The sequence below is a fragment of the Perognathus longimembris genome, chromosome 7 (genome assembly GCF_023159225.1).
Source record: "Perognathus longimembris pacificus isolate PPM17 chromosome 7, ASM2315922v1, whole genome shotgun sequence".
NCBI classification, from domain to species: domain Eukaryota; kingdom Metazoa; phylum Chordata; class Mammalia; order Rodentia; family Heteromyidae; genus Perognathus; species Perognathus longimembris.
Window position 1 is genome coordinate 15965847 of NC_063167.1, and position 12022 is coordinate 15977868.

Sequence of the window (12022 nt, forward strand, 5' to 3'; positions counted from 1 at the left end):
GACAGCCCCCCACAACAGGAAGTAACCCAGCTAAGGTGTCGGGAATGGCGAAGAAGTTGAGGAGCTCTGTGACAAGCGGGAGGGGGCTGGTGTTTTGGATGCACTGGAAGTTTTAAGTCTGTTCAAGTCTTATGGCATATTTACCACTTCTTCCTCTGTTTTGTGCTGCACCTAGCTATAGTGCAGTCTGCCCTGAAACTCATGCTCCTCTTATTTCAGCCTCCTAGGTACTGGTGTTACAAGTGTGTACTACCAATGTCTTTCCTTTACACCAATATATTTTGAGAAAGTGGCACAGAACTAGACAAATTAAATTTTGGTTGAATAGTTTACCAGGTGAGGAAGAGTGGTGATACAATGATGACTAAGATAACTGGACCATATTGCTTTAGGGATTATCTGTTTTATTAGAATATATGTGTGTGTATATATATGTATATATATATACATATATATGTGGTACTATGGCTTAAACTGTCTCCTAGCTTTTTCACTCAAGGCTTTGAAAATGCTACTTGAGCCACAACTCCACTTCCTATTTGTTGCTGTTTGGGTAATTGTAGGTAAGAGTTTCATGGACTTTCCTGCCTAGGCTGGCATTGAACCATGATCCTCAGATCTCAGTTCCTGGGTAGGGTTATAGGCATTAGCTGTCAGCACCTGACTAGGACTTGTTCTTTTTTTTTTTTTTTTTTTGGCCAGTCCTGGGCCTTGGACTCCGGGCCTGAGCACTGTCCCTGGCTTCTTCCCGCTCAAGGCTAGCACTCTGCCACTTGAGCCACAGCGCCACTTCTGGCCGTTTTCTGCATATGTGGTGCTGGGGAATCGAACCTAGGGCCTCGTGTATCCGAGGCAGGCACTCTTGCCACTAGGCTATATCCCCAGCCCTTTTTTTTTTTTTTTAACCAGTCCTGGGCCTTGGACTCATGGCCTGAGCACTGTCCCTGACTTCTTTTTGCTCAAGGCTAGCACTCTACCACTTGAGCCACAGCGCCACTTCTGGCCGTTTTCTATATATGTGGTTCATGTATACGAGGCAAGCACTCTTGCCTCTAGGCCATATTCCCAGCCCTAGGATTTGTTCTTTAAAAAAATTATCATATGTTATTACACAAGGGTGTTTTTTTATTGTGATATTCCACATATAATTTATCTGGACCAACATCACCTCTGTCACTCTGTCTTGTCCTACTTCCTCTTGTTTATGTTTTTGTTGCCAGCCCTGGGGCATGGACTCAGGGCCTGAGCACTGTCCCTGGCTTCTTTTTGCTCAAGGCTAGCACTCTACCACTTGAGCCACAGCACCACTTCCAGCTTTTTTCTAGATATGTGGTGCTGAGGAATCGAACACAGGGCTTCATGTATACGAGGTGAGCACTACCACTAGGCCATATTCCCAGTCACTGTCCTACTTCCTCAATTCCAACAGGTTTCATTATTTTTTCTTTTCATATGGGCAAATAAACTACCATATTCCTCCTCATTCTTTCTTGTTCCCTGTTCCTGCTGGTACCCACTCAGGACTAGTTTTTTTTGTTGTTGTTGCTGTTGTTTGTTTGTTTTGTGTGGGTCCTGGGCTTGAACTCAGGGCCTGGGCACTGTCCCTGAGCTTTTTGCTCAAGGCTAATGCTTTACCACTTGAGCCACAGCTTCACTTCTGGTTTTTGTGGTTAATTGGAGATAAGAGTCTCTTGGACTTTCTTTTTTCTTTTTGCCAGTCCTGGGCCTTGGACTCAGGGCCTGAGCAGTGTCCCTGGCTTCTTTTTGCTCAAGGCTAGCACTCTGCCACTTGAGTCACAGCGCCACTTCTGGCCATTTTCTGTATATGTGGTGCTGGGGAATCGAACCCAGGGCTTTAAGTATACGAGGCAAGGGCTCTTGCCACTAGGCCATATCCCCAGCCCCTCTCTTGGACTTTCTTGCACAATCTGGCTTCAAACCATGATCCTCATGTCTCACAGCCTCCTGAGTAGCAAGGATTATAGGCATGAGCCACCAGCACCCAGTTCCCTGAGCTTTTTGGCTCAAGTGCTCTACCACTTGAGTTTCAGCTCCACTTTAGGCTTTTAGTTGGTTAATAGGAAATAAGAATCTCATAGACTTTCCTGCTCAGGCTGGCTTTGAACTGCAATCCTGAAGTCTCAGCCTCCTGAGTAGCTAGGATTACAGGCATGAGCCACCAGTTCCTGGCTTTGTTTTTTGTTTTTGAGATGGGATCTTATTTTGTTGTTGGCTTTAACGAAGTGACTCCTCCCACTTTGGCCTCCCAAATAGCTGGATCTACAGGTGTGTACCACTGTACATTTTCCATAGAGATTATTTAAATAGATGAGAGGGTGTGCACAGATACTATATGCAAATACTACATTATTCCATATAAGAATCTTGAACATCTGTGAATTTTAGTATCCCGAGTTTCCTGGAGTATTTAGTATCCCAAGTATTCCAAGTTTCTCTTACAATTACGGAAGGACCACTTAAGAGTGGAGTTGCATAGTCTTAGGGGTAACACTGTTTAAGTAGGAACTCTAATTGTTACTCATTCTGAATTTGGAAGTCTGATCCACTGGGCCTACTGTTATCCTATTTTAAATTAATTATTTATTTTTTACTAACATACAATGGTGTCCTTCACTATTCTTTTTTTTCTTTTTCCTTCACTATTCTTAAGACAGTTTTGTGGTGTTTTTTGATTGTTTGTTTGTCCATCTTGAGGCTTGAACTCAGGGCCTGAGCACTGCCCCTGAGTTTTTGTGCTCAAGGCTAGCGCTCTACGACTTTGAGCTACCGCTCCACTTCTGGTTTTCTAGTGGTTAAAATTGGAGGTAAGAGTCTTACAGACATTCCTGCGTGGGCTTACTTTGAACCATGATCCTCAGATCTCAGTTTCTCAAGTAGCTAGGATTACAGGCATGAGCCACCAGCACCGAGTTTTCCTAAGACAATTTCACCAACTTTCACTGTTTTTGTTTTGTTGTTTGTTTTTTTTTTTTTGCCAGTCCTTGGCCTTGGACTCAGGGCCTGAGCACTGTTCCTAGCTTCTTTTTGCTCAAGGCTATCATTCTGCCATTTGAGTCACAGTGCCACTTCTGGTCATTTTCTGTATATGTGGTATTGGGGAATCGAACCCAGGGCTTTATGTGTAAGAGGCAAGCATTCTTGCCACTGGGCCATATTCCCAGCCCCCACTGTTCTATTTTCATACATGCAAAGTATCTACTTTGATCATGTTTATCTTCATTTATTTACCATGTTTGCTCAAGTCCTTTGTTTTGTGTTTCTGAGAGAGAGTCTTGCTCTATGGCCCAGACTAAGCCTCATACTTGAAATCCTTCTCCCCTAGCCTCTTGAGTGCTTAGATTGTATACATGTGTCATATCTCTTGACCTGGTTTTGCTATCCTTTAGAAAAAAGGATAATGGTCCTGGGTGTAGTGACACATGCATGTAACCTAAGACTTTGGAGGTTAAGGCAGAAAGATAAAAAATTGGGTGCCAAGTCAGAAGCTGGTGGCTCATGTCTATAATCCTAGCTACTCAGATGGCTGAGATGTGGAGGAACACAGTGTAAGATCAAGTCCAAGAGACTCAATCTCCAAAGTAACCAGCATGAAGTTTGGCTGAAGACATGACTCAAGTGGTAGAGTACCAGCTGAGCAAAGAAACTGAGTAAGTGCAATGCCCTTGGTTCAAACCCCAGTGCCAACCCCCCCCCCCAAAAAAAAAAAGCTTTTGGTGCCAGTCTGAGCTTGCTATATAGAAAGACCTTGTTATTATTATTATTTTTTTTAAAGGTGGGCTCATGCCTGTAATCCTAGCTACTCAGGAAGCTACTCAGGAGATTGCGATCTGAGGATTATGGTTCAAAGCCACTCCAGGAAGGAGTGTCTTGAGACGCTTATCTCCAATTAACCACCAAAATACTAGAAGTGGAGCTGTGGCTCTAGTGGTAGAATGCTAGCCTTGAGCAGAAAATGCTGAGGGACAGTGCCTAAATGGAATTTTGATATTGATAGGTAAGTTATTGCTAGTGATTAGGTAGTTATCCTGTATCACCATTAACTCACTACCTATAAATTGAATAGCTGCCCATAATGATAGTGGCCATACTTGAAGCTATTGAAGTTTATTGTTTTGGGATCAGGGTCTCTCTCTGTAGCCCAGGCTTACCTGTAACTCTTCATCCCCTCTGCCTTCTGGCTGCTGAAGTTGAAGGTTTTGGTTTCATTACTGAATCAAGCTTCTCTTACCAGTATGTGAAGAAGTAGGATTTTGGGGCATGGTACCGTTTTGGTTTTATATACAGTAAATTAGTGACCACTTTAGTTGTTACCCAAAGGAAACTGTAGAGGTCAGTGAAGTATGTTAAAGAATTACTACCATTTAACTTTTTTTTTCTTCCTTTCAAAATTGAATTGCATCTAAAAGTTGTGTCCTATGAATTGTCCCAAGTTATTTTGGGGCTGTTATAAATCCAAAGTTTCTAAATTCATAATCACTTTGTAATCTACACTAGTTTCAAATTCAGTCTCCCTGAGTATTGGGATTACAGGCATGTGCCAACTAATTTATCATTTTTATATGAAGAAACTGAGGCACAAATACATTAAGAAATTTGCCCAAGGTTAACACAGCTAATACGGTGTTAACTTGAACTTTATTTTGTCCTGGTTTATTTTTTTCAGATCTCAAAGAAAGAAAAAAGCATTTAAAAATGTTGTAGTAGGGCGCTTATATTCCTAGCTACTCAGGAGGCTGAGGTCTGAACATCACAGTTCAAAGCCAGCCTGGGCAGGAAAGTCCTTGAAACTCTTTATTTCCAATTAACCAACAGAAAACCAGAAGTGGCACTGTGGATCAATGTGGTAGAGCTCTAGCCTTGAGCAGAAGAGCTCAGAGACAGTAACCAGGCCCCAAGTTCAACCCTGTGACTGACCAAAAGAAAAAAAAAAGAATTGCAGTTCAGAGCCAGCCAAGGCAGGAAAGTTTGTGAAACTCTTTACCTCCAGCTAACCACCAAAGAACTGGAAGTGGAGCTGTGAATCAAGTGGTAGAGTGCCAGCCTTCAGTGGAATAAACTAAGGTAGAGTGTCCTGGCCCTGAGTTCAAGATCCAGGACTGGCACCATTTTTTTTTTTTTTTTTGGCCAGTCCTGGGCCTTGGACTCAGGGCCTGAGCACTGTCCCTGGCTTCTTCCCGCTCAAGGCTAGCACTCTGCCACTTGAGCCACAGCGCAGCTTCTGGCCGTTTTCTGTATATGTGGTGCTGGGGAATCGAACCTAGGGCCTCGTGTATCTGAGGCAGGCACTCTTGCCACTAGGCTATATCCCCAGCCCACCATTTTTTTTTTTAAAACAGTAAGATTCTGGGGCTGTATGGGATTTCATACTGGGAATCTGTTTGGTTCTGTTTTCTCTACTTGCTTTTGGGCTCATTTTGAACCATGATCCTCAGATCCCAGCTTCCTGAATTGCTAGGATTACAGGTATGAGCCACCGGCATTCATCTACTTACTTTTGGCGGAGAAATAGGGTATTATTTTTTATAGAGCATTGGGAGTTGGTTTGCTGTGTGTGTGTGTGTGCTTGTGTTTATTTGTGTATTTATATTATTTCTGTGTATGTGCTTTTTTGCTCCAGGCTAGCACTCTGCCATTTGAGCTACAGCTCCACTTTCAGCCTTTTGGTAATTGGGGATAAAAGTCTCATAGACGTTCCTGCACCAGCTGCAATCCTCAGGTCTTAGCCTACTGAGTAGCTAGGATTATAGGTATGAGCCACCATTTCCAGGTTTGTTTATTTTTTTAACTTATTTATGCCAACACTAGGGCTTGAACTCAGAGACTCATGCTTTTGAATTTGGAGTGGGAGTGTGGGCATCATCCTTTTGCTTGGCTTTTTTACTGAAAGCTTGTATCCTACCACTTGAGCCACACCTCCACTTCAGGCTTTTTTTGCTGGTCAGTTGGTGAAAAGAGTCTTGTGGACTATTTTGCTTGGTCCAGCTTCAAACTGATATCCTAAGGTCTTACCCTCCTGAGTTGCTAGGATACAGGAGTGAGCCACCAGTTCCTGACTTTTCTTTTTTTCTTATTTAAGTGGGTAAGTAGGGGTAGTGTCTTGCTTTGTTGCCTAGATCTTCCACAGTGGAACCTGATCTTCTCTGTCAGATTCCTGTGTGGCTTAGACTGCCAGTGTGTGCCACCTGTGTCCTGTGGTTTGTTTTCTTAAATGTTTTTTGAAATCTCAACCCTCAAATCCTGCCTTGGTCTTTGTATTGACCTCTCTCCTGGGAGAAGAGTAGCTGAATTTTTTTTTTTTTTTTTGGCCAGTCCTGGGGCTTGGACTCAGGGCCTGAGCACTGTCCCTGGCTTCCTTTTGCTCAAGGCTAGCACCCTGCCACTTGAGCCACAGCGCCACTTCTGGCCATTTTCTGTATATGTGGTGCTGGGGAATCGAACCCAGGGCCTCATGTATATGAGGCAGGCACTCTTGCCACTAGGCCATATCCCCAGCCCCTGAGTAGCTGAATTTTAAGTTGTTGTTATTGATTTCATGGTAAGGGGGCTTGAACTTAGAGCCTCACATTAGCTAGGCAATTTCTCTACCACTTTGAGCCATGTACCATATCTCATAACAGTAAAACCACTGGAAATTGCTGGGATTTTTTGTTTGTTTTTGTTTTCCCCATACTAGGGATTGATAAGTTGGCCAATGATTTAATTCATGTTGCTTAAGTAATGAAGCATCCATAGAAAAACAAAAAAGACAGGATTGAGAAAACTGAATATATATGTTTTTGCAAGGAGACACACAAGAATGTACCTCTTTCCACATGCCTTGTTCTGAGCATCTCTTTTTTTTTTTTTTTTTTTTGGCCAGTCCTGGGCCTTGGACTCAGGGCCTGAGCACCGTCCCTGGCTTCTTCCCGCTCAAGGCTAGCACTCCGCCACTTGAGCCACAGCGCCGCTTCTGGCCGTTTTCCGTATATGTGGTGCTGGGGAATCGAACCTAGGGCCTCATGTATCCGAGGCAGGCACTCTTGCCACTAGGCTATATCCCCAGCCCTCTGAGCATCTCTTAATCTGAATCCTTTTGTAATACATATAAGTGATGTGTTTTCTTTTTTTTTTTTCCCCAGTCTCCTGAACCTTGCACTCAGGGTCTGAGCACTGTCCCTGCTTCTTTTTGCTCAAGGCTAGCCCTCTGCCACTTGAGCCACAGTGCCACTTCTGGCTGTTTTCTATATATGTGGTGCTGAGGAATCAAACCCAGGGCTTCATGTATACAAGGCAAGCACTTTTGCCACTAGGCCATATTCCCAGCCCTAACATGTTTTCTTGTGTTATGTGAAGCATTCTAGAAGGAATCATAAGAACTTCTTTGTAAATGGGTGGCTCATGTAAGCTGGTAGCTCATGCCTATAATCCTAGCTACTCAGGAGGCTGCAATCTGAGGGTTGCTGTTTGAAGCCAGCCAGGAGATAAGTCCATGAGACTTTATCTCCAATAAACTACTCAGAAAAAAAACAAAAGTGGTTCTGTGGCTCAAGTGGTGGAGCGCTAGCCCTAAGCACAAAGAAACTCCGGGACAGCATCCAGGCCCTGAGTTCAAGTCCCAAGCCTGGCAAAAAAAGAGAATCTCTTTGTAATTAGTTGATAAGATAAGTAGGTTAAACAACCTGGGGATTGCAAATTGGTGTTTAAAGTGGGACAGTCTTATGAGACTGAGTCCCCAACCTATAAAATCTCCTGAATTAAATTAGAGGACACTTTTTTTTTTTTTTGCCAGTCCTGGGCCTTGGACTCAGGGCCTGAGCACTGTCCCTGGCTTCTTTTTGCTCAAGGCTAGCACTCTGCCACTTGAGCCACAGCGCCTCTTCTGGCCTTTTTTATATATGTGGTGCTGAGGAATCAAACCCAGGGCTTCATGTATATGAGGCAAGCACTCTTGCCACTAGGCCATATTCCCAGCCCCTAGAGGACACTCTTATCTTCTTCAGAATTCCTTGCTTGATGTGTGGGCATACTTGTTTTCCTCTACATACATCTGATATCAGAAGCATGTTTTTGAGAATTAATATAGGAAGAATCAGATTTTTTTTTTTGAGGGGGAGATGGTACTAGGACAAAATCCTGGACCTTGAGCATTCTTGGTAAATAGTCTAACACTTGATCTCATCAAAATCAGTTTTACAGTTTCAGATGAGAATGAGAACTGAGTTACAGGCTATTAAAAGACACCAAAAGCCCAAAGATGAAAGTCTGTAATCATAGCTATTTGGGAAGTAAAGTAGGATTACCATCCAAGTTCAGCCCTGGCAAAAGCATCAGACTTTATATAAAAATCAAACTAGGGCTGGGGATATGGCCTAGTGAGTGGCAAGAGTGCTTGCCTCATATACATGAGGCCCTGGGTTCAGTTCCCCAGCACTGCCGGGCTCAGGTCACCTCCCCTGGCGCGGGGGTCAGGCTCTACTTCACTCTAATCGCTCCCTTTCTCACCCTCTCCCCTGGTCACCCGACCCGCAGGTAAGGCCAGAGTAGAGTGGGGGGCCCAGGAAAGACCTCAGGTGCACGCTGCCGTAGGAGATCGCTTTACCTCCCTCCTTACCGGTGAAGAAAGCTAGGCTACGCGGATCTCCGAGACGCTTCAAGAGCAAATCTGATTTAATAAGGGAGGGGCTAGCAGCTAATATAGTAGAGGGTGACGAGAGAAGGGGTCATAGACCAGAGAGCTGGCGATAGGCTGGCGAGCTTGTCATAGGACCCCCTCATGAGCTAACATCACTTGCTTAGCACCTCCCCAGGGGCAAAAAGCCCGCGAGACTGGGGAGCACATGGGCTGGCGAGAAAGTTGGGGGGCTGGGGGGCTGTTCGCAAAGCCAGTTCTTCTGGTTCTGGACCTAGAGAATTGTGGCCTACTTCCACATTCCCCCAGTGCTGGGGGAAGGGCCGCGTCTCGGGAGTGTTCCTCTTTGCCCTTCCCCCTCAAGGCCAAAGCTGAACCCCAACACAGCACCACATATACAGAAAATGGCCAGAAGTGGCGCTGCGGCTCAAGTGGCAGAGTGCTAGCCTTGAGCAAAAAGAAGCCAGGGACAGTGCTCAGGCCCTGAGTCCAAGCCCCAGGACTGGCAAAAATAAATAAATAAATAAATAAATAAATCAAACTAAAAGTGAAAGGACTGGGGATATGGCTTAAATGATAGAGCACAAACCAGGCACCAGTGGCTCTTCTCCATAATCTCAGCTACTCAGGAGGCTGAGATTTGAAGCCAGCTGAGGCAGGAAAGTTCTTGAGCCTTTTATTTCCAGTTAAACACTAAAAGGGAACTGTGGCTCAAGTGGCAGAAAGCCAGCCTTAAGTGAAAAAGCCTAGAGATTGTGCCCAGGTCCTGAGTTTAAGGCCCAGTATCAGCAAAATGAGAGAAAAAAGTACGGCATAAGGACCTGATTTCAATTTCTAGTACTACAAAATACAAAAAGAATACTGTACTGGAAAGATCTGACTGCTTATTTATTCCCTTATTCTACAGTTGTTTCAGATAACTATAATGGCCCTGCAAGAAAAATACCCAAATGAACGGTCCTCTCATCCCAGTTCACCAGGTGAGTGAGTAGTCAGAGTCTTCTGGATTACATCCTGACTTTTGCTGTTATTTCATGTTCTTTAAAGAGAAATACTGCCAGGCACTGGTGGCTCATGCCTATAATCCTAGCTACTCAGGAGGCTGAAATCTGAGAATTGCTGTTCAAAGCAGCCCAGACAGGAAAGTTCATGAGACTCTTATCTCCACTTAGCCACCAGAAAACCAGAAGTGACACTGTGGCTCAAGTGGTAGAGCGCTAGCCTTGAGCTGAAGAGCTCAGGGACAGTGTCCAGGCCTAGGATTCAAGCCCCGCACCCGACCAAAAGAAAAAAAAAAAAAGAAAGAAAGAAATACTGAGTCCATACGCATTTGCTGAAATGCTGATACTAAAAAAAAACAGTGGGGGCTGGAATGTGGCTTAGTGATAGAATGCTTGCCTAGTCTATATGAAGCCCTGGGTTCAGTTCCTCAGTACCACATAGACAGAAAAGGCCAGAAGTGGCACTGTGGCTCAAGTGGTAGAGTGCTGGCCTTGAGCAAAAGGAAGCCAGGGACAGTGCTCAGGCCCTGTTGAGTTCAAGCCCCAAGACTGGAAAAAAAAAAGAACAACGGGGCAACATTGAATATAAAAACCTTCTCTGAGGAAACAATTGTCTAGTTGCATATGGCTTCCAACAAGATCATGTAATTGGAGAGGAGGAGATATGAAAAACTGGAGCAGAACTGGTTCACTAAAGATAGGAATTCTTGGATGCCAGCAGTCTATATTGTTCTTTTCATAGAGATCTAGGCATTTATCTGTAGAGAAAATTGACTTAAGATTTCTTGTTTTTCTTTTCCTCCTAAATTTATTAGTTTACATTAGCTGTGTAATGAGGGATTTCATTGTGACATTTCTACTCTCCTCCTTTCTATTTTTTTTTGGCCAGTCCTAGGCCGTGAACTCAGGACCTGAGCACTGTCCCTGGCTTCTTTTTTGTTCAAGGCTAGCACTCTGCCACTTGAGCCACAGCGCCACTTCTGGCCATTTTCTGTATATGTGGTGCTGAGGAATTGAACCCAGGGCCTCATGTATACGAGGCAAGCACTCTTGCCACTAGGCCATATTCCCAGCCCCTCCTCCTTTCTATTTTTATTTTATTTTATTTTTGTACTCCTATTCCCAGAAATTCCATGTCTCCCCTTTTCTAATACAATTTCAGATGGTTTCATTGTTCTGTTTTCATACTGATGGACAAGATTTTGAAAGCATAGTAGATATTCTAAGTAGGTATAGCAGTATTATATGTTAAATATTAATATATAGTAGACATATATTTTATAGCAGTATTTATATATTATATATGTTTTATAGCAGCATTTTAGAAAAATAACTTTCTATTTATCAAGAAAAGGACACATTCAACTAACCTATGTTTTGTTTCACTTTTCTTTGGGGGGTGGTGTGGTTCTGGGGCTTGAACTCAGGGTCTGGGCACTGTCCCTGAGCTTTTTATTTTGCCTAAGGCTAGCACTCTACCACTTGTGGCGTTTTCTGTTTATGTGGTACTAAGGAATAGAACCCAGAGTTTCATGTGTACTATGCAAGCCCTCTACTACTAAGCCACATTCCTAGCCTTTCTTTTGTAGTTCGGTGGAGATCACAATCTCAGAGACTTTACTGCATGGGCTGGCTTTGAACCATGATCCTTAGATCTCAGCCTCCTAAGTAGCTAGGATTATGTGCATGAGCCACTGGCAGCTGGCTGTTTTGTCTAACTTTAAAACCCCATAATACCTTATGCATTGTGGTTATCAAGTACATATTGTGATATTCTAGGTTTACTGTCCTTTTTTTTTTTTTTTCCCTGATCCTAGGGCTTGAACTCAAGGCCTGTGTGCTGTCCATGAGCCTCTTTGTATTCAAGGCTCGTACTCTACTACCTGAGCTACAGCACCACTTCTGGCCTTTTCTGAGTAGTTTATTGGAGCTGAGAGTCTCACAGAGTTTTCTGCTTGGCTGGCTTGGAGCCATGATCCTCAGATCTCAGCCTCCTGAGTAGCTAGGATTACAGGTGTAAGCCAGTAGCACCCACCTTATGTTTGCTGCCTTAGCTAGAGTAAATACTATTATAAATATTTGATGGATTAATTTCAGAATTCACTCTGAAACTGGGTTTTTGGACCCCAGATCCAAACTCCAGGAATATTACATTATGCTAAATAAAGAGACATGATGAAGGACAGAGAAAGGAGATTTAATAGATGGCAGCCATGGGAAGATAGCACTTAAGTACATCTTCAGATATCTTCTGGGATATAGACATTTCTCTTACGTTAAATAGAATTAGGGACAGAGGATGAGAAACCTAGCCATAGTTAAAAACAGTCCTAATTTCAGCCTTTATCTCTGGAGAAGTTCCTGATAACCTTCCCCTTTTACTTGAGTGGAG

General features: G+C 43.6%; 1 protein-coding gene across 3 annotated transcripts in view; it reads left to right on the top strand.

The window, feature by feature from the left end:
* Cep85 (centrosomal protein 85) overlaps positions 1-12022 on the top strand; it is a 46508-nt gene that overhangs the window by 839 nt on the left and 33647 nt on the right. For all 3 annotated transcript variants that reach the window (XR_007211537.1, XM_048350574.1, XM_048350576.1), the window contains exon 2: positions 9537-9609. Coding sequence is in view for 2 of the 3 variants with exons in the window: in XM_048350574.1 (XP_048206531.1) it covers positions 9555-9609 (55 nt within the window). In the remaining variant the exon portion in view is untranslated. The remainder of the gene's footprint in view (positions 1-9536; positions 9610-12022) is intronic.